The sequence below is a fragment of the Hyalella azteca genome, unplaced genomic scaffold (assembly GCF_000764305.2).
Source record: "Hyalella azteca isolate HAZT.00-mixed unplaced genomic scaffold, Hazt_2.0.2 contig13914, whole genome shotgun sequence".
NCBI classification, from domain to species: domain Eukaryota; kingdom Metazoa; phylum Arthropoda; class Malacostraca; order Amphipoda; family Hyalellidae; genus Hyalella; species Hyalella azteca.
The window spans coordinates 345184-367925 of NW_025943819.1; the positions used below are offsets into that span (position 1 = coordinate 345184).

Here is a 22742-nt window from a genome sequence, read left to right on the forward strand (position 1 = left end):
CCCGTGCCTCACTTACCCCGTGCCTCACTTACCCCGTGCCTCACTGACCCCGTGCCTCACTTACCCCGTGCCTCACTTACCCCGTGCCTCACTTGTCCCGTGCCTCACTTGTCCCGTGCCTCACTTACCCCGTGCCTCACTTGTCCCGTACCTCACTTGTCCCGTGCCTCACTTACCCCGTGCCGCACTGACCCCGTGCCTCATTCACCCCGTGCCTGACGTGTCCCATGTCCCGCAGGCACGACGGGTCGGCCGTGCAACAGGACGTCGCAGGATATGGACGGGTGCGGGCTGCTGTGCTGTGGCCGCGGCTACAACGCACAGCGCGTCACACTCAAGGAGCGATGTCACTGCAGGTTCCACTGGTGCTGCTATGTTGAGTGTAAGACCTGCACCAGGCAGGTCGACCTGCACACCTGCAAGTAATGGCCCGTAAACCTGCAAGTAAAGGGATAAAACAACCCAGACCTGAATAATGGTTAGACCTGCTAATAAGGGTTAGACCTGCTAATAAGGGTTAGACCTGCTAATAAGGGTTAGACCTGCTAATAAGGGTTAGACCTGCTAATAAGGGTTAGACCTGCACCGACTCGTATTTCATGAACCTACGCGATGAAATCACACCTGCAGAGAACGCGCACCAGCACACCAGCAAATATCGTCCTCAGATGGGAATGGGATGGTGGCGGGGCCGCTGGATGACCTTGTGAAGAAACTCATTTAAAACTAGCTTCGAATTATGGAGCGTTCATGATTTTAAATGACTATAGCTCCCCAAAATGTTTTCGTAAAAGTTCATTTTAGATTACCGGTATATTTTCGTTCTGCTCGTGAAAAAATATAATGAGTTGAAATTTGAAATTATGAAGCCTTTTTGGCGATGTCACTGAAATGATCATGTACGCATTACACGTTGTGACAAGAAAACATCCGTGGGCCGTCATTGGTTAATATAGGTAATGAAAATGGAGACGCTGAATTATAATGAAAATGAGGTCGATTCCGATTACCGCGCAGGAATATTGAAGATCACATTTGTACTTACAATCATACTAAATTATTTGTGTGAGGAATCAAAAATATTTGTTTACCATCACTTTCAATCCCGGGAAATTCCTGAAATTCATCATCTGCTTCACTGATCTTAACGATTCATATTCAGCGAACTGACGCCACAAGTGACATGAATAGAATACGTTGACATGAATACGTTGCGCCGTATTCATGTCGGGGAAACGGTTTTCCTTCCTAGGAAGCAAATATATATAGTATGCTTTTATAAGATATTTATAAAAATCTATGTTAGTTTTAGGGTCGTACGATTGTGTAGTTTTAAGATTATGAGATATGGTCAGTTTCTGCTTTTAGATTCCCTTGACAATAACAAAACTGTCCAGTATATTTACAATTTAATCATCGGCACAAAACCGACTCTCTGGTGTAAACATCGATCTTGACATCATCAGTGGTGCTGGTGATGCCATGGACGAATGGTTATCTTGCACCATCAAACGTGTGGCATCATACCGTATGTCTGTCTGCCTCTGCCACTATCGCGAGTCGAGAATTATATTGACGGCCACTGCAAATCTAAATTGCTAACCGCCACTATTTACCGTGCTATTGGCCTCGTGTACAGGAGAGGTACTGACTACGGAAGGATCCAGTAACCCTTAATATGAGGCCCAAAAACATGAAAATTTGTGGCGGTTAGACTTGGAAAGTTGCACTGGTCGCCACTACTGTTCCGTGTTCAAGAACTTTAAAATATACCACGCAAGCGCGCATTTTCCGCTTATTAGTTGCAGTGCGATGTCTTTTTCGCTACCCAGTTTCTTCAATGATGACACAGTTGACCGAAGCCAAGCATGACCAGAAACTAACTTCTGTTGCGTAGCGTAGGTTTTGTTACTTGCGCATCATTGCTGGAAATTTCGATGATCAGGATACTCCTTCCTGCAGAAACGAAATAAAATTGTTTGTGGTATCAGAAACATTCCCAGAGAATTCAACATTTATTCATCGCTTGAAACTCCTCCTCGGGAACTATTACTTCTCAGTTTCTTTGTGGTATTCCTACACATTTACATCGCGCTGGACTGTCAATAATAACGGCAATAATCCTCTTTTATGTAGTGCATCTGCATCTTTTACGTAGTGAATATTATCTATAGTTAATATAAAAGTTTCCAACAATAGCTTTGAGCAGGATATTTTAGCCCATATTTCCTGTGGTCTGTGCAGCGTCCACTGAAAGCAGACAAACTGGGCATTTAGATAATATATCTTTATGTTTACTTTAAGGTAATTTAGATAATCTTCAATGTCTTATAATAAGAAGTGTAAAACTTATTCGTGTATAAATACGTGTACATAAATGAGGCAGTATTTGTACGAGTTGCTGCCGTAGCTTGTGTGATGTAAGTTTCTGACGCTGCTTTCTTAACCGCGACTTTAGCGCATGAAATTGAAAACGTTCGGTGTACGAATTTGGGGCCGTGCATGCAAAAATAAATTAAAGTTTGTAACTTCATCAGCCAATTACTGACGAGAAATTGGCCGCTACGTTTACTTAGGCCGCTACGCGTACGTAAGCGAGTTTCTATAGTACGGCCCCGTGGAAAAATTCTGATCTTTTAGAAGAAACTTGTCTTTAAAAGGTAAAACTTTCATATTAACATCTTTGACGGATAATATCTGATGCAGTTAACTCTAATGTAGTGTTACACTTGATCCTCTACCTCAGAAATTACCTCGTTTCTTCTATAATAAAATAAGATCTTGTAAATTGATAATTTATTACATCTTTGATAATTGTTTAAGGCAGGTGAATCCTATTACCATGACCACGGTGGTATTTGCGTGCGTACGTATCACAATTACATACAAAACTCATTGCAGGTCATTTTAATTTCTACTCTAGTTGCGCTGAAAAAAAAGTTCGACAGCGTATGAGGGAAAAAGTCTACATGTCAATTTCTCGCGTTTGTAGAGTTCGTAGTTTAGTCGAAGAATGTCTCGCTCTCCGAGTGACCATCCCTTGCTTACATTCGTCCAAATCTATTCTTAGAAATTAAATAAATATCTCTTACTGACCATAATTCTATTGCAAAATGAGCTTCGTAAGTTCTCATTCCGTTTGATTATATTTTTGGTTCCTGGAGATTCAGGAATATCGTTAATCATTATTTGTAGACTACGTAGAATGTTACCTGTTCCATTTCGTTGCGTAAATTTTGAAATAAATGTTTTTTTATCGCTGTCGAACGCATGTTTATGATATAAGTTTTATGAATAACCAATGACGGAATAAGAAGCGAACGTTTCCATACCGAAATTCTTTAATATTTATTAAAAACAATATAATTTTTCTTCCGAATATTTCTTATTTTGTGTTTTACTTGTTAGATTTATAGATCTATGTAAATTTGGCTCGGTCTTACTGTGCAAGTGTTAAACACGTCATTCGAACGATCGAAGGTTGTGAGGAGAATGTATATACCTTTTATCTTCAGCTCCATCAACCTTTTTTCTTATCCGAATCATTTCGAATAAGGCAAAAATGCTATTCACTTCAAGCCAACATCATTGACATGTTAGCGACAGGACTCTCAGGCTTGTGCGTCAATATAATCCACGTCTTATATCTATAACTTTCATCGCAAAATGAAATTTAAATGCGTTCATCTGAACTTATCAGTTTTCGTCACTCTACTGCGCTATACTGCAGCAAGATGTGAAAAATATAAGATGATGTATTAGCGATGTTAGCGTTAATTAAGCCGTTAGAGCTGTCGCCGATTTTTAACGCCGCCGAACATTCACAGCTTGCTGCGAGTCTCGAACACACAACCCACTGCTCTATTTTGCTGTACGCAATCGCCTGGCCACCTCACTGATTTTGACCAGAACTGTTGTAGGTAACTGGGATAGATCCCACGACTCTGTGCCTGATCGTCCTATTTGAAAACTATGAAATTTGTTCACATATTGTTGCAGTGAACAGTAGGGCATTCTTTGGATATCGTCTAACTATTGGATGCTTGTAGGAAATATTGTGCGTTCACCCGACAACCTTCCGTCTGAGAATGAACGTTGCACTTGCAACTAGATTAGTCAAATGTTCGTGTTTTTAGCCTAGAATTTAATTAGGTGTCTGTAAGTTTCAATAGGTTCTATTATGTCGATAATGAAATGGTTTTAGTAATAAAAATGTGCATTGCTTCCGATTTTCGAATATGTCCTGGTTTATTTATTTGCTCTACGAAGCATATCCAAAGTTATTATCAGGGTGCGTACTGGTCATGGAAAACCTGGAAGTCATGGAATTTGATTTTTCATTTTCCAGGCCTGGAAAGTCATTGGATTTCATTTCAGGTCATGGAAAGTCATGGAACAAAAGGCGTTTTGATTTCCCTCTATAAGGTTGATGTTGGTTATATGGCCAGGACTGCAATAAAAATATAGCTTACAGACAAGAAGGCAAGTGCACTGCAAGTTCTCACTTTCAAGACACGAGCGTGGGACTTCATGCAGGCTGTGGTCCAAAAGCTACTGGACAAGAGCCCAATCAGGTATGGCCTTGGTAGGAACCTGAGATGGCTGGTGCCAAAAGTATTCATAATATAATAGCGGTTTCAGCGTTTATTAGGCCGTAGGCCTGACGCCGATTCTTAACATCGCAGAACATCCACAGCTTGTTGCGGTCTCGAACTCGCATCTTACTGCTTCAATTTTGCTTTGCTTAACCGCCCGGCCACCTCGCCGATTCTGACCAGAAACTGGCACACAGAGCTGGGATCGAACCCGCGCCTCTCTGCTCCAATCCTGGTACACTGAACTGTAACCACTGGGCCACCCTGCCCTTCATCAAGAAGGACTGTGAGGAAGCCGACAAGACACAGTTGAAGAACTATCTCACTTTGCTTGTTAATGCCAAGAGATTACCTAACACAGATGAGGATGGTGTTGTGTGATGAGATGTGCAACTATAGAGATGAATCACAACATCGCAGTGAACTGAACGCACAGTTACAAGCATATTCAACTTCTGATTGGCTGGACACTTTTTGGCATGCCATGAAGCTCTGGAATGTAGTACAGATGCTCATGCTCCTGTCTTATGGGCCATGGCCAAGCCACGGTTGAAAGAGGGGTTTCGTTCAAAAAGGAAATTATGACACGCAACATGAAAGAACAAACAGTGGTTGCCCTACGTGCTGTGGTTGATCATGTTGCACATGTTGGTAGCCTGGGCAAAATGACCATCATCAAGAAGATGCTGCTTGCAGCTGGCAGTGCCAAAACAGCCGACAATACTTATTTGGCCGAAGAGAAAGAGCAGAATGCAAAGACCGAGAAAACCCAGAAGAGGAAGGCTTTGTTGGATGAGCTAGATGAACTGAAGAAGAAGAAAAGGCGTACGGAGGAGGGCATCAAGGCGCTTGAGCAAGCAGCAGATGAATATGCAGAAGCAATGGAGAGAAAGGAGGATTTGAAAATTATCGCACAGTTCAACGCCATGAGGCAAGCTTTGACAACAAAGCTAGACACTCTGAAACTGAACATTAAAGAAAAAGTTGATGAAATAGCTGCCAGTTTAATGTTAGGTGTTATGGTAGTGGTGTGAACTGTATTGACATTATCATGTAGTATCTTGTGTGCATTACTCAATATTTCTCGTGATTTGGCACAATTGAATTCATAATCTTAATAATAATCATAATTCACTAAAATTTGAAACAAGAACCAACACCAGGGGCCACGGCTATAAACTAAAAAAATGTGTTGTAACACATCCATGCGACAACATTTCTTCTCGCTTCGAGTCACCGACATGTGGAACAGCCTCCCTGATGGCATCGTTGACGCTCTGAGTATGAACGCTTTCAAGAACAGACTAGACGAAACTATGTAGAAGCATATGTTCTGTTTTAAAATGCCTAGCAACTTACGGACTAGGCAATAAGTCCAGAAGCTATCTCAACTAACCTTCAGTTATGGAAAGATAGGGTTCCAAAAGCCGGATCCCTTGTGAATCAAGTCACGAAAAGTTCAAGAATCGGCAACAGGCCCTGGGCCTATTTCTTCAATGCCGACACTTCTATTCTATAATAATACCAGTATGGGGTTGATTTTGTTCCCCCGTGTCTGCCTGCTCTATGCATTTACACATTTCACATTTGCTATTTATCAACTGTAGGAGATGATAGAATATGCACGGTTAGTCTTTCAGTCATGCTAACGATGTTGTATACGAGTCTTGGAAAATTATATTGATGGTCATAGAGAGTCATGGAATTTTTGTCTAAATACCAGTACGCACCCTGTTTATTTGCATGGTTGAAACAAAATCTTTAGATTTTTCGGATAGCTTCAAGTAACGAATAAGTAATAGTCACGCAATACAAGACACCAGGTTTAAGATTTATAAAGCATCATTTCCTTGATATTATAACATCCTTTTCAAAATCGGCATTTATCCTCAAGCTGCGCTAAAGTTAATGCAATATATGTTTGAAAATATTATTTTTTTCGCGCGTTGTAGTCTGAATTACCAATAATTGATTCACTTCAAAGTCATTTTTCCAAATATAAGCGATCCAGAAAAAATTAATATTTTCTCAAGACATTCAAAAGTTGGTTCCCAGAGAGCCAGAGACCTGTCAGAGGTGGCCACAATTGCAAGTTTTCGTTGAATGTGTTTGCGATCCAGTAAGTATAGCCGCAGTGCTAAAGGCTGTAAAGCCTGTGCTATGATACGGCGTACGGCGCATTAAAAAAATACAACAATCTATTAAGCTTAATGAAAGCTTGTAGCTCGTGAGATTTTGATTTTCTAATACTTTCATTATAGTTTCATATTGAAGAGTGTTAGAATTTTCAAGTTGATAGCGCAGCGCTTACACTTACAAGTTACAATCGAAAGTACCTCAGTCAGCTCTCAGCTGCTCAGCAATCGTAAGAATACCTATTGCCGATAATCGCTTAGCTATTTGGTATCAACTCTCGGGTCACATGGCCCATGGGTACTTGATATTTATTCGTTCTGTTACTACTATGGATTCAATTAGCTGTTAACTCGAACCGTGACAACGCCGTAGATCATTTCTAGTCATTATAGTAAATTTTATAAGTTTACCTTCTGAAATAGTTTGAAACGTATATAACACACAATGAGTTTCAATCGAGGCCGTGGCTTTGGGTTTGGAAGTTTCAAAGTCAAGCGTCCTGAAATTGCACCTCCACCTCCAAGTGCTAGCCTCAGCAAGCATGGTTATCACACTCTTACTTCTATCACAAACAATGCTATGCATGGAGGTGCATATGGTTATGGGCAAGTCCGGAAGAGGCCAAAGACTGAAGATGAGTAAGTATTTGTAGTAAGCAATTTTAACTTCTGATATTCAAGTTCAGGCTGTAGTGTAACTGTGTAAGGAGTAAGGTCAGATATGACACAACTCAGAGTCTCAGACTGTTAGACATAGCCCTAGTGGCAATTGGCAAAGAAGAGAGATTTTTTAGACTACTTCAAGTTCAATTTTAAGTCCTATAAGTAGAACAGCAGAGAAGGCTATCATGGATATCTGGCTAATCTGCATCATCATGCATAAGATATTGGTTTAAATCTTGAGTAAATTGAGAAAAATAAAAACTGGTAAAAAAAAAATCACTGGTTTGACTTTGCCACTATCATAGTGGCTTTGCCACTAATTCATAGTGGCACTATGAATTAGTATGACATGATGATTGATGACAGCACAGGTTACAGGTAGAAATTAGAGAATGCCACTGTTGTATTGCCACATTCAGTGCTCCTAACTACAAAGAGGCTAAGTTAGGCCAATCCAGAAAACCAGGCACAATTTTCCATGGTGGAATCAGCCTATCAGGCTATCAGGTAAAAATGATGGCATGTAAAATGATCCTTTCACAGATGATTTTCAAAAATTGCCTACAAAAATATTTTTGCACAATTGCAAAACTTGCCTAATTTGCACTTATGAAAAATTGCACTTGCCTAATTTCTGCAGAAATTAGGCAAGTACCATAGATCATATAGCCATATGGCTTAAGTAAGTTAAGTTGCCCATGTGCAAATGGATATTTTTATCTTGTTCTCAGATGGTCTCTTTCCAATTTCCCAGCTAGTATGGAATATATCTACTTGGCGAGCCGCGACTGAATTTTTCGAGCAGTGGTTTTATGGATTTGCCCGCCGTGATTCCATTTCTACAAGCCGTGATTCTATTTCACCGAGCCGTGAATTCCATATCTCGGCCATGAAAAGTCATTTACGAGGTGCGAATGCAAATTTATTTACAAAGTTTATGCACGTGTTACCCCAAATCTCTAATTTTACCCTTAAACAGTCAAACGGCAACGATAAAATTTGTCTCTACTGTACGTTCAGCACGTGTTAATATACAGTCTGACCGCTTTGACATGACTGCAACTATGCGCGATCTTCAACAAACGTTTTGTTTATTTGTTTACATTACAATGTTTATGTTTTATCTGCAAGATATTTTTGGCGGAAACGGTAAAGCAATGCGGATTGCGGAAGTTGAAAATTTTATGAAATGACATGTTTGCGAAGTGCAAACCGCGATTTTTTAATCAAACAAAAATTTATGACATTCGAGCCGCGAGATTTCATACCTACTGAAATTATATGATATTAGAGCCGCGATATTTCAGACAAAAATAGGACTTTTCCAGACTAGTTTCCCAGTAACAGTAGCTAAGTCAGGAAGGAAGGTAGGATGCTCTGTCTTGTGGAAATAGCCCACATTTTGTTTCACAGAATATTAATGGCCACCAAGGGATGCAAATTCCATCAATAAAGATAAATTTTTAATGTTGCAAATTTTTTTTTACTACAGACCCTAGCAAGGGGTACTTGTCCAAAATATAGTTTAAACATTTTTTTAAAGTTCTATTGTAGAACTAGTAAATGTATGATTTCTGAATTTCCTTTATGCTACATAAATAGAAAAAATGTTGAAGCTTACACGACTATTTTTAGTTTTGCAATATTTCAATTAGGTTTGCTGGAATTGCTGCTATATAACATTTTATGCCATGATGGACTGTCCTGATTTAACCTGCCAGTCCCTTATTACCCCATTTGATGGAATTGCCAATGGCCTATCTGAAATATTTGGTAGATTATGTACAGCAGTTGGGAATTCTAGAGGGGCATTTAATTATTCAAAACACACATCATATTGGAAAGGCCATCACACAACCAATCACAGTCTGGATAGGATGATATTGCAGTCAATCACATTGGAAAAGGGGCATGTGTCTGCCAAAAAATGACAGAAACTTTATGCACTATCCTATAATTCAGGCCTGGATTACGGTAAAAAATAGTTTGAAAAATAATTTTCAAACTTGATGAGCAAATAGGTTTTTTCTTAATTTTTACAAAAGAAAGGCCACAGACAGGATTTCAATGCAACTACTTATGGACTGAACTTACCTTACTTATGGACTGAACTACTTACCACAACTGAAACTTCCCTGCCATTTTTTTAGTCATGTGGTTCCTGCTGAATGATTTAACGTTTATAAAAATATGTGACTTTGGATAACAGGATTGGTTGAAATTGCCCACCTGCTCAGGCATACTGGTCACTGGTGTTTTTGTGTCATTTATGGATGCTTCTGCCTGATTAGCGAATTTTCTTATTTATAAAAAAAGGTGCTATTGTGCCTGCCATGTCCGTCCGTCTGTCTGTCCGTCCATGACTTCACATTTTTGTCGATGAGAAAATGCACTCTGTCACTCACTGCAATGAGTACTGAGTTATTTTTTTTTTCTATTATGGTCAATGGTAAAGCATTGATATGTACTTTGTACACATTACCATCAATGCAGTTGATAGATCCCAAATTAAAATGTGTGGCAAGTACCAATTCACTTAGTGTCTATTGATTGATTGATCATTTGAGATTACTCCTGCAATTAAAGATGGATGTCAAATTTAGGTCGAAATGGCTTGATGTTGATGGGTAGCTTAGAAAAGTGTCAATATCTTAACCTGATAGTATTTATTCTGCAGTCTGACTCTGTGTGAACCACACTGTAGAAAATTAGTAAATTATGGCAAAAACTACTTTATTTATGTCTTTGAGACTTTATATATGTGTCTGATGATTGTTATTTTTTGATCTGATGTTGTCCATAAAGAAAGTTGAAATTTTTATTCAAACATTCGTACACTCATAAATCATAGGTATGTAGTTGAAATTTTAGGTTATCAATTGTTCTCCTCAGATATTTTGCAGAAGAAGATGAAGGAGCTAAAAATGATTTGGATGCAGAGTTGCCCTACCAGCCTGCCCCAGGCTCCCCAGGACCTGCTGCTTGCAAAGGCAATTCAGACTCTGAAGAAGACCCTCTTGATGCCTTCATGGTTGGCATTGAACAGCAAGTGAGTTTTTCTTAATCCAAGATTGTTTACGTAATTTATTTTGCTATCTTCAATGCTGTGATGCAATTGGGTAAATGTAAATTAGGTTTGATGTTTGTTTCATTAAATTAATGCAAGAGCATCAAGCTCTTTCATGGACTAATAAGTCAGCTATGATTTACAATAATAATGTAATAATTGCCTCCAACCTTGAGTGTTAATTTATTTAAATATTTTCAATAAATTTTGAAGGATTTTCTAAGGATGATCCATTTATCAAGGTATATAGTATTCTTTAAAAATTAATCAATTGCATTTATTTCTTATTTATCACAAATAAATTTTAATTCAGCAACATTATTATAATACTGATATAGAAAAATTATGATGGAACACAAATATTTAATGCTTATTTGCTGCTTTATTTCTATCCTATTCCTAATTTCTTGAAATTTTGTATGTGGTTAACTACTATACATTATTGTTATTAATTTCTATCAATTAATAATTTTTGTGTATTTAAAAGTTATGGATAAGTCACAGTTGTAATACTATGTTATTTTAATGTCACCTTTTTATTTCAGGTCAAACGTGAAGATAGACGCACAGCTGCCAATGCTGACCTTGCTGCCAAGGATAGTGGCAGCAGCTCAGCTCTTGAATCCAAGGGGGTGCGGCAGGACATAGATGAAGAGGATGATGAAGAATCTTATTACAGATATATTGAGGAGAACCCTAATGCTGGCAAGTGAGTGATTAGTATTGCTGAATATATAGTCGTATTACAGATATATTGAGGAGAATCCTATTGCTGGCAAGTGATATGAATTGACCATCATTTATGTAAGATCAGAATGAAGAATAAATACTTGAAAGATTGTGATTTTAGAGCCATGTCTGGCTTGTCAATTTGGTCACTTATGATTGAATTATTCACTAAAAATCTGTGAAAAGAAAGCCTTGCACAATGTTTGACTTATCAATTTTATTGGAAGATTTTTTTTTAAAAACAAACACATTTTATATAAATTTCAGCAGTTAATTTTTTTGATGCAACCATATCACTGTGTTGATATTCTATATGTGTGAAAATTTGTATTGTGTTGCAGACATGGAGATGATAGTGAGGAGGAAGTGGAGTATGATGCCGAGGGGAATCCTATTGTCACACGGAAATCTAAAGTGATTGATCCTCTCCCTCCCATTGACCACTCAACAGTGAATTATCCTGACTTCACTAAAAACTTCTACCAAGAGCATGAAGAAATTGCTGCCCTTGATAATGCACAGGTTACTGATCTCAGACGGAAGCTTGGCATCACTGTGAGTGCTAGAGAGAGTTCACCCTTTTTAATTCATATTCCTTTGATTTTTCCAATTAATATTACTGTGCGTTATGGAAACAATTCACTATTTTTGTCAGTTATAAGAGTTTCAATACTGATATTTTATTTGAAATACCTCAATGTCTGAAACTTGAGTTAAATTGTAGAAAATGTAACTAAACTGAAATTCAATCCTAACAATTTTATTTATATGGGAATTAGTTGATTTTAGAGTATTTTATAACCTTCCATGATCTTGTGTCATTAAGATATATCGAATAATATATTTACATTGCAATTTTTCCACCAGTTACTTCAAGCACCTCTTTATTTATTTATTTATTTTTTTTGTACAGGTTACAGGTTTTGCTGCTTCAAAACCTGTTTCCAGTTTTGGTCACTTTGGGTTTGACGAGGCGCTGCTGAAGTCTGTACGCAAGTCTGAGTACAGTCAACCTACTCCTATCCAAGCTCAGGCTGTTCCTGTAGCTCTCAGTGGTCGTGACATAATCGGTCAGATTTTAAGCAATGAAAATAACTAGAAAATAATTTTAGTTTTGTGAGATGTGCAAGGTTTCTTTAAAATGGGATGGATATTCATGAAATAATCTGAAAATGGGACGGATATTCATGAGAGCAGTCCCTAATATTATATAAACTTAAGTATTTGGATTAGAAGTCATGTTACTCATTTTTTAATTTATCTACATGTATTGCTGCCCGTCGACAGTGCTTTTCCTCAGAAGTTACAATGTCACTCAAATGTACTGGTATTACTGCTCATAATACGTGCCACCTTAATTATGTTCCATTTACCTTATCTACTCGTCAACTAATCTTTGTTCAGGTATCGCCAAGACGGGCAGTGGTAAGACAGCAGCATTTCTATGGCCACTCTTGATTCACATCATGGACCAGCCTGAGCTGGCCCCAGGCGACGGCCCCATCGGCCTCATCCTCGCACCCACCAGGGAACTGGCGCAGCAAATACACGTCGAAGCTAAAAAGTCACTCATTTTATTTTATTTACTGCATTCTTGCAGCACAGTTCTTTGTTTTGTATTACCTTTTCCTACAATTAATAGTTGTATCAACAGTGGTAGTTACGCGCGTATTAGTTCTTCTTCTAATAGACTGGAACGAGTTATAGTTTTTATTACATGCTCATATTTTTGCTCTAGTGCCAACGAGTATGTTTTCTCAATTTGTGCTGCAGGTTTGGCTAGATTTCCCATGGCAAGATTGCTTGTATTACTGAATCATCGAATCACAACACCCCATCTCAGCTTGTATCGCTAAACAACGTAGCACTGCAGTTCCCCAAAACCTGTATTCCATGGTGCAGGTTCGGCAAGGTGTACAACATCAACGTGGTGTGCGCGTACGGCGGCGGCAGCAAGTGGGAGCAGAGTAAGGCGCTGGAGGCGGGCGCTGAGCTCGTGGTTGCCACCCCTGGACGCATCATCGATTTGGTCAAAATGAAGGCCACCAACTTGACGCGCGTCACTTTCCTCGTGCTCGACGAGGCCGACAGGATGTTTGACATGGGCTTTGAGCCGCAAGTGAGTAACTTGTCTTTATTTTTTAGGAAACTGAGTGAAAAATATCTCTTATTGATTATTTAGTTAATGATTCGTCTACAGAGATAAGGTTTGTAATGAAATAAAAAACCTTTCCAACATCGAATCTCTTTCCATTGACTAAGTTCTTCCATGAAATATAATAATTTAGTTCCTGGTTTAGCTGTTTGTTTTTTAATTTAGTTCCTGTTTTAGCATTTTTTTAGTTTACTTCCTGTTTTAGCTCCTATTGGAAACTACAAAAACAAGAATAAATAAAACTATTAACATATGCAGGTACGAAGCATCTGTGACCACGTTCGTCCTGACCGCCAGACGTTGCTATTCTCTGCGACGTTCAAACGCAAAGTGGAGCGTCTTGCACGCGATGCTCTCACCGACCCCATCAGGATCGTTCAGGGCGAGCTTGGCGAGGCCAACCAGGACATTGAACAGGTATTACTTGGGCACTCAATGCCCACGACCCACGAGCTCATAGTATAAATTATCGAAAACTAGCAACACACCGGCAATGTATGCTAAAATTGTTAATTTGTACCCAAGATTTTTCCTTAATTAGACTGGTTGAATGTGTTGTCAGACTCATGCTTTGTCCGGCTCATCATTTAGTATGAATTTTAATGCCCAATAATTTTTTACCTTAATACTGTTCAAATCTCGCAATGCCGCTCTTTCTTTGTCTCCGTGGTTTGAGTAAATATGCTGCATTTCAACATTTTTAAAGCTAGGACAATTATCAGGAAAAAAACTTTCTTGGTATAAGGACGAGCCTATTTGTTAGCTTCATTTTGAAGGCTCTGATCAATGTTAAAATACGTCTAGTAAGGTAATTTCTTATTTTCTGTGTTAATTTATGACTCGTGTCCGGCAGAGCGTACACGTGTTCAGTCGCGCTGACCAGAAGTGGTCGTGGCTCACACGACACCTCGTGAGCCTAATGGCGGCGGGTTCGGTGCTTATTTTCGTCACTCGCAAAGACAACGCCGAAGAGCTCGCCAAAAACCTCAAAGTCAAAGGTGAGCCTCGAGAACAATCTTCTGAAGTATTGAATGCATTTTATTTAAAAGCTTGTGATGCATGAAAATCAAGCTTCTTGGTGAAACATGACAACTGAGATCATGCCAATGATACGACCTGACCTCATATGTACATGGGGTCAGGTTCCTTTCAACTGTCTTGCCGCTTTGTATGTCAAATACGTTTGAACGAAGAAACTATTTGTCCACTACTGATAAATTTTTATTAGTGAATATTGACCATGTCGCAGACTTCGAGTAATATGTCCTATAATCCACTAGTGAATAATTTTATTAATAAAATAACGACGTTGCAGAGTTTGAGTGTCTGTTGCTGCACGGCGACATGTCCCATAAAACACTCCTAATTAATTTTGTTATGATAATAGCGATCGAATCGCAGTCGCAGTGCCTGTTGCTACATGGTGGCATGTCCCATAAAACACTCCTCTTTAATTTCATTAAAATAATAGCGATCAAATTGCAGAGTTTGAGTGCCTTATGCTGCACGGCAACATGCCCCATAATCCCCTATTGAATAATTTTATTAATAATATAACGACGTTGCAAAGTTTGAGTTCCTTATGCTGCACGGCGACATGCCCCATAATCCCCTATTGAATAATTTTAGTAATAAAATAACGACGTTGCAGAGTTCGAGTGCCTTATGCTGCACGGCAACATGCCCCATAATCCCCTATTGAATAATTTTAGTAATAAAATAACGACGTTGCAGAGTTTGAGTGCCTTATGCTGCACGGCGACATGCCCTATAATCCACTAGTGAATAATTGTATTAATAAAATAACGACGTTGCAGAGTTTGAGTGCCTGTTGCTGCACGGCGACATGTCTCAGTACGAACGTAACGACGTGATCACGGCGTTCAAGAAGGCGACGACGCCGGTGCTCGTTGCGACGGATGTTGCGGCGCGCGGTCTCGACATTCCCCACATCCGTACCGTCGTCAACTATGATGTGGCACGCGACATTGACACGCACACGCACAGGATCGGACGAACAGGTTAGATTCAAATAATTAATACTATTTGTAGTACATATGTACTATAACCTGGATAAAACGTTCATTTTATTCAGTAAGATTCGTATCCTAAAAATTTATATTTAATATTGAATATAATATCCTCTAGATATGAAATTTGGATTTTTTCAGTTAAACTAATATCCGTAATATTTATACTAATTATAGAATGTATTAGAAGCAGATATAACATGGCATATATTTTATTCAGTAATTATCGACGATGTTCGTTTTAGTACAATTTCATTCCTATTATTATTTTAAACCCGTTTCAATAATCTATTTCCTACTGGTGGAAGTAGAATACAACGATGGCACTTGCTTTTTTTCGTTAGCTCTAATGCTTAAGTAAGTAGCTTTTGCAAAAAATCAACTCGCCTCTCCTACAAGGACTCTACTTAATGCGGTGCGTTTACAATAATTTTTTCTTAATCTAAAGACTTTTTTATTATTAGATAATAAAATCATACGTTTTCGGCTCGAGAATATACAGTTAACTCGATTTTTTATTTAGACGCGCAGCGAGTTTTTTATTGCTTGTTGGTAACGGTGCCGCCGCCGTTGTCAATATTTATGAATCAATGTTTTCGCTATTTTGTTGATTGATTTTACATTCCAAGTGCGAAGTAACTAATTTGGATTTAATTGTTTAGAAGAATATCGTATTCTTACTAAGTGAAATGAATAATTATACTACTTTGTTGTTGCTTCGTATTTGCATCTAATTCCATCCAATCGGTCCGGTCTCATAATTGCATGGATACGATCCACTTGTTCTCGCCCTGCAACAGCAATTGTTTGCATGTAATAAAGTCGTCGCGTTTCAATTCTCGTCAGGTCGCGCTGGGGAGAAGGGCCGCGCGTTTACGCTCATCACCGAAAAAGACAAGGAGTTTGCCGGTCACCTCGTACGAAACCTCGAGGCTGCGAACCAAGAAGTTACCAAAGAACTTCTTGATCTGGCTATGACTTCTCAATGGTTCAGGAAAAGCAGGTGAGTTCGTTTATTTTAATTTTGCGGTAATATTCAGGCTGACCTGCCAGTAGTTCTAAAAAAAACATGTCAGTAATTTTTTACCCAGTCGCGAGTTGCCTTTTTCGGGTCAATTTGAATTGGGAGAACGTTTGTCATATCAAATTTTTATTGTTGCTTGAATAATGACCCATCTTTACGTTTGTCCTGACCGTCAGACGTTGCTATTCTCGGCAACGTTCAAACGCAAAGTGGAGCGCCTGGCGCGCGATGCTCTCAGACTCGGTTGGATAGTTGGATAGATTCATGACGAGGATTTAAATTGTATTGTAGTTTAAAACCTAGGTGTAGGTTACGAATGCACACAATTCTAGTATTTTACAAACTTAATTAACTAAATTGGCGCTATTATGATGTTAAATTTGTCGTGTTAATTGCAGATTCAGAGGCGGTAAAGCGAAGCAGCTAGGCGGACGAGGTCTGGGATTCAGGGAGCGCCCCGGGCTCGGGTCACAAGACCACAGCGGGTCCTCCTCTTCCTCTTACTCTTCCCCTGCGGTCAAAGCCATGGGGCCCGCGGGCCAGGCTTATAGCGGCGTCCCGGACTCGTCAGGTCCTGCTACTAACCGCCTGTCTGCTCTTCGTGCTGCATTCGAAGCTCAGTACAAGTCACAGGTTAGAATAACAACCAATCTTAGTTTGTTCTGGTTCCTACGATACATGAATTAGTGCAGCTCTCGGTAACCTATTTAATAATTTTGTTGCACTGTACAAGAATATAGAATCAGAGAGTAGACATTCATGCTCTTTACTACTAGTTTTTCTTAGTCTTATTATTGTCTTGCTGTTGTATTGGTAGGTTGAATTTATCCCCTTTTGGTCGATGATGGAACTAAATCAAGTCCGTAACTGGTCTCTGTAATTTTCTATTATTGACGATTAAATATAATGCAACCCATTCATGGACAGTTGCACTTCACACATTGATGACGAAAAAAAATTAAGCATATGTAAGCGCCTATGAGTAATTAATTAATGAATACCCAGCATAAGTGTTTGGAAATGAAGATGTGCATGCGTCGTTCGTTTCAGTTCACTCCAAGCAGCGCTGACCCAGCGTGGCAGAGCACTGCTGAGGGGTCGCATTATGCCAAGATGGCCGAACGCGAGAAAGCCAAAGAAACAGAAGCCGAGGCGAACAAAAAAAGGAGAAAATCACGCTGGGAAGATTGAGCCCTACGCTGGTCAAATGTGAGATCTTGTACAGACATCGCTGACGAAAATAATTGTAATAAATAACGAAATTAACGCAAGGCATCAATGTCATGTTAACATGTATTTTTCTTGTTTCGTTGTAAAAGTACAATTTCCATCTACCACTAGATTTAATCCACGATGTTAGTAAGATGATACCTTCAGCCAAAACGGTTCTATTAAGCCTAGTGTCGCCCAATCTGTTTAATTGACGCATAAAATGATAAATGTTGAGCGGCCCATGCAGCACAATGCCACTTAAGACGAAAACATGCAATGATGGATAAATGTTTATTATTTAGTACAAACGTTAGAAGTGAAAACGGTCGTTCAGTTGGAAATAGCGTTTGAACAAATTCAAGGTGTATATAATTTCGCTACTGCATTTTGTCATCCATTAACCTTGCATGTACTATAAGTTGTAGTAAATATATACGAAATCCATTTTTACTAACTTATCCGCAGTGTGTAAATGAAGTCAAATTTCCCATATAGATATGATAATTTATTAGCACCGGAAGTATGTCTTAATAATACTGCGGATTGCACGTCACCCAATTAGACTTGAGCTTCTTCTGCGCGGACTTGTGTGTGTCAAATATGCTCTTGTAGACCTCGGAATGCTTAGGGTTGTTAGCGACCGAGTATTCCTTGGATCGTACGTGTGAGAACTCCGTGTCGCGTAGGATGGAAGACGCCAGGCCACTTACGCTCACTCCCGCCTTGCCTGCTTTCTGGTGTCCGTTTCTGGTGCCTGATGGTCCTGCTTCGTTTGCGCTGCCTGTGTTCATACATGGCGAGGTTTACGCTAAAGTTTCTCATTCACATAATCGTTTTTTTTACCCGCATGATGTTGCTATTTATTATATTTTGCCTATTTTTCCAACTCCATCATACCAATATTCATAAATATATGCATAATTCATCACAATATATCATTATTCATACAGAAAAAAAATCGAGATATTGCCTGCTCAATGATTCAAAGTCATATATGTAACTCTCGAGTAACGTTTAATTAGCCACTGCCATCAGTTATTTCTGTTGTCATTGCTCAAGTTTTTATTTGTAATCTGGCAGACTCCTGATAATGATACAATTATATCTCAAATTATCCATTCGCCATGAATGGCGCCGGTCGTCTCTATGAACACTTGTAACATCAGAAAACTAAATAAATAATAATATTTACAAGATGGAAATCTCTCAGTACTGTATGACTCACCACTTTTATGTTTCTTCTCCTGACTTGTACACTCAGCAGAGTCATTCTCAGCTTTCCTTTTATCTTTCTTTTCTTTTTTTGGTTCCTTAGCCTTCTTCCTGCGTTCAGCCATCTTGGCTGCAGCTTCTGTCAGCTGATCGGCGTCAGGGTTGAGAATGATGACGTCATCGGCCTGAATCTCGATGCCGCACGCGCAGCACACGTCCGTGTTCAGCTGGAAAACATGACCTTAAATATTATATTTGTAATTAATGTAGAAAAGCTGTAAGGCCTTTGAACGAATTTAATTAATCAATCGCAGTATTTCAATTTTTTGTGAGAGCTGTAGAGGCGTTGTTTCGTGTTAAGATTAAGATTATTACGTCAAAGAACATAATCTTATTTGATTAACCCTTGTTTATTATATAGTGTATAAGTATGTGCATTTGTTTAAAGATATTTTTGAAGCTTCTCTTGATGGAACTAAATCGAGTCATTCGTCGCTATTCTTGATGAAACATGCATACTGTCGACGAATTAATAATGTCTAGTAGTTTTGCTTGACTCCGGTTAGTCGCGTTAAAGATCGAACAAAATTCGGAGTTAATTTGGTCGAATTTTGACTAATTCATTGCCAAGCAAATTATAAAAATTCGATTTTTTCCGACCAATTCCTGACGACCATCGTAGATGAACACTAGAACCATAATGATGCCTACTTCGAAATGACAAAAATGAAACTATCTAAAACGTTATAATTTGTGTAAGAAGTAACTTATACCAACGAGTGATAATAGGCTGCGAATCTCGTGAGTAGTAATAGGGCAAATTAAAGCAAGATTACTGAAAAGTAAATGAGCAAATTAAAGCCAGATTTTTTAACACACAATAAAATCGAATTAAAAACACACTATAAAATCGAAAGGTGAACTTAAACTGCACACACACCTCACGGACAGCCCTGTTGGACACAACACAACCGCAGCGCCAGGCGAAGCAGAAGCCGTGCTTGCCGTTCATCTCGAGGCCCGACACGGGGCAGATCCACGGCGCTCGGCCGACCTCGACGGTCTCGCCGCCGCGCTGCTGCTCCTCTCCTTCGTACGCGGGGTTGGCGGTCAACCGCAGCTCCTTTACGTCCTTCAGGCCGCGGATGTGACTAATGTTACAAGACTCCTGCACACACAACCACACTTGATACTACACACAGAGTTACGTTTTAAGGACATCGAAATCTGTTCTAGGTTTATTCCGATTTGAAACAATCACATACGAGCTTACTTGATACTTCACTCATATAGATTTATTCTATGATTTTTTACAGGCATAGAAATTTGTTCAACATTATATAGATTAATCAAACGCAGCTCTTTCTTTGGCCTTTCAGGCTGCGTATACGACTTAAGGCCCTGATTGAGACCCGAGAGGCTTCTAACAGGCTGGGCTCTCCCCTATGCGTTTCTTCACTAATTAGGATAGACTTTACTCCACTCGCAAATGAGATGGCGATATGGATTTTTCCATACTTACCCATTTATTTATTTATAAGCGTCGACCAGTAACAAAAAATATGTAAACTTTGCATTAAAAGAGTTTTAATGAGAGGAAATTTCAACAAACTTTGAATATTATTGTTCATCGTGTCTGCGAATTTTTTACTTTTTTCGAGATGTAAACGGGTTGTAATTTTTATTCTCCATTGAATGGTATACTCGCCATTCCATGATCAGCCTCCTTGTTGTAGATATTTTCTACCGAAAAATAGTTATGATCGAGTCTGCTGATACACAGAGGGAAAATCCCGCATACTAGCTGCTCAAATGGAGACGTTGTGCAATGTTTGAGGGGAAAGAGACGTCGTAAATTAGTGAACTGTCAGTTCACGACGGGCGGCGTGGTGAAGGCGAACTCAATGAGGGGCGAGAAATGATACGTGGCTAGTGGTCGGCATAGTCCAATTAGTTATAGCCGACCGCTGGCCATTCCTCGGCCACTTGAAAGCGACCAGTTGCCGCGAAGAAGGGTCTGGCTAGGATATCATATTAGAATGAGTACAAGCTCGAGGGTAGCGACTGGCCGAGCTTTGGGCAGATCAAGGATTTTACACGATGGTCGCGAAAACCTCGCTCTCAGACTTGCGCTGCATTTTGACTACAAGCCTTAAGTAACAGGACTTCTGCATGCGCGAGCAAAATTGATAGATTTCTTATAAGATTAATTACTGAAGTCGAGATTTGTCCTAATATTTTCAAATTTAAAACTTCAAATTTTGAGATCTGTTACCAGAAAAAAACGTGACGGATTACCCACAACGTCAATTGTTACACGAGGCTAGTTAAGTATGAGGCATTCCCATCACCTGTTTCTGGATAGGTAACAGCTTGTCGAGTGCCTAGGTCTGGAAATATTGAGTATCCTAATGCAGTTCCAAACCTCCTATATAACATCTCACTCAGGATCTTATTAAGGTAGAAGAGTTAAGGAACAATCCTTCGTTATTCAATGCGCAAACAACTCGTACCATTCGGATTCCACCGAGTGAGTTGGAATAAATTTCGGTCACCTGTGATTTCTCAAGGAGTCGCTTGATGACCTCGTCCTTGTTATAGAGCCTGCCGAGCTCGCAGGCCACCACAGGCGCCCGCAATGCCGTCTGTGATACGGAGCAGTGACGCCACCTGTATGTCCGCTCACCCACGAGGTCTTTCTGTTTAACCGGTGGGAAAATTAATTACACATCAATTAACAATGTAAATATTTAAAATAAATTTTATCAAGAGGAAGCACTGTGCACTGATCTGTAGGTCCGCTCACCCACGAGGTACTCCTGTTCAATCAATAATAAAATGAAATTAATATTAGGAATTAAGAATTCTTAAGTTAAGAATTAAGAAGTTAATATTTAAAAATAACTTTTATAAAAAAAACGCTCTTTGTATATCGGCTCAGTGATAGACTGACTTTTATTCAATTCATTGCATTTAATGATTATTTATGTATGGCTTTCTCAAAAACGACGCGGCAAGTGCTCAATATTTAGGCTTTAATTATTGAAATACGAATTTTGAAGATGGAAATAGTTAAACATGAACCATATGACATAAAATTTCAGATCGCGTGCAAGTGATCATAATATTCATAAAATGTATGACAGCCAAACCTCACCAAATTTTAATAGAAAAACATTCCCGAGAAGAATTGAGGATTTGGCATAGGTAGCTCCTTTAACAAGATTAAATCTACAATCTTACCTGTTCGCCTTTTTGCTTGGTTTTGACGAGCTCGTCCCGTTTGGGGATGGTACCTCCATCGCATCCCATGATTTATTTGCAATAACAAGAAAATAACGCGGTAATGAGATCTGAAGATCAGAGTTACACATAAACGTAATTTACCGAATTTAAACTTTAATGCTATTGCTTTCTGGAAAAAGAGGAAAAATAAATATTTTCACACAAATGCAGAATCACAACGGAACATTATATAACAAATGTATCGAATTATATAAATTTTTTAAAATTAGATTTGCCGAAATAAATTGGAACTTTAATGCAAACTTTTACGGAACAAATGAAATAGTGAACCTGAATTTCAACTTAACACTCAGCACTCAAGTCTAGTTTCTCAGCACTCAAGTGCAGTCTCAAAAATTCTAGTTATCTTTATAATTAATTAGGTGGTGCACATTTGGGTCCAGAATCTCAACTAGTCGATGGTGAAATTTGCGTTATCTGAGCAATTTTGGAACATTGATTAAATCTCTTTCAAAATGTGAATGTTTACAGACGGAACATTGAGAAAAAAGTAACTACTGCTGAAAGGACCGGATCATGAGCATAAACATCTGATAAATTTACATCAAATGGAAACTATTATTATCTGCACGTGCAACGCAGCTTAAAAATTCCCGAAGAATAAACATTTTAAG

At 39.0% G+C, this 22742-nt stretch overlaps 3 protein-coding genes across 4 annotated transcripts in view; 2 read left to right on the plus strand and 1 right to left on the minus strand.

The window, feature by feature from the left end:
• The window catches only part of LOC108667888 (protein Wnt-5a), a 33459-nt gene extending 29236 nt beyond the window's left edge, over nt 1-4223 (plus strand). The window contains exon 8 of the mRNA XM_018154988.2: nt 239-4223. Within this exon, the coding sequence (XP_018010477.1) occupies nt 239-426 (188 nt within the window). The 3' untranslated portion in view covers nt 427-4223. The remainder of the gene's footprint in view (nt 1-238) is intronic.
• Nucleotides 4224-6723: 2500 nt separating this feature from the next.
• Nucleotides 6724-19211, plus strand: LOC108667891 (ATP-dependent RNA helicase DDX42-like). 2 transcript variants are annotated; one of them, XM_018154991.2, is made up of 14 exons: nt 6724-7369; nt 10286-10442; nt 11006-11169; nt 11531-11744; nt 12103-12259; nt 12594-12753; nt 13092-13308; nt 13603-13761; nt 14198-14342; nt 15162-15365; nt 16221-16377; nt 16797-17031; nt 17449-17607; nt 18926-19211. In XM_018154991.2, the coding sequence occupies exons 1-13, from the start codon at nt 7176-7178 to the stop codon at nt 17587-17589; spliced, it is 2304 nt and encodes a 767-aa protein (XP_018010480.1). In that variant the 5' UTR covers nt 6724-7175; the 3' UTR covers nt 17590-17607; nt 18926-19211. The 2 variants fall into 2 exon arrangements, with proteins under 2 accessions (XP_018010480.1, XP_018010479.1); XM_018154990.2 differs by having other exon boundaries at nt 17449-19211.
• Nucleotides 17676-22265, minus strand: LOC108667892 (replication termination factor 2). Its single transcript, XM_018154993.2, has 5 exons — nt 22066-22265; nt 21378-21521; nt 19763-19990; nt 18836-19049; nt 17676-18391 (listed from the first exon to the last, which is right to left on the minus strand). Exons 1-5 carry the CDS (start codon nt 22132-22134, stop codon nt 18138-18140), a joined length of 909 nt encoding a protein of 302 aa, XP_018010482.1. The 5' UTR covers nt 22135-22265; the 3' UTR covers nt 17676-18137.
• Nucleotides 22266-22742: the final 477 nt, after the last annotated feature.

Bases quoted from the DNA above. Each gene is read 5' to 3' on its own strand.
- LOC108667892 (XM_018154993.2), bottom strand. From the start codon at position 22,134: ATGGGATGCGATGGAGGTACCATCCCCAAACGGGACGAGCTCGTCAAA. The intron at 19,991-21,377 runs GTGACCGAAATT...TTGTGTGTGCAG, and splicing joins GACTCCTTGAGAAATCACAG to GAGTCTTGTAACATTAGTCA. The intron at 19,050-19,762 runs GTGTGTGTGCAG...CATGTTTTCCAG, and splicing joins CCAACAGGGCTGTCCGTGAG to CTGAACACGGACGTGTGCTG.
- LOC108667891 (XM_018154990.2), top strand. From the start codon at position 7,176: ATGAGTTTCAATCGAGGCCGTGGCTTTGGGTTTGGAAGTTTCAAAGTC. The intron at 10,443-11,005 runs GTGAGTTTTTCT...TTTTTATTTCAG, and splicing joins TGGTTGGCATTGAACAGCAA to GTCAAACGTGAAGATAGACG. The intron at 13,309-13,602 runs GTGAGTAACTTG...TAACATATGCAG, and splicing joins ACATGGGCTTTGAGCCGCAA to GTACGAAGCATCTGTGACCA.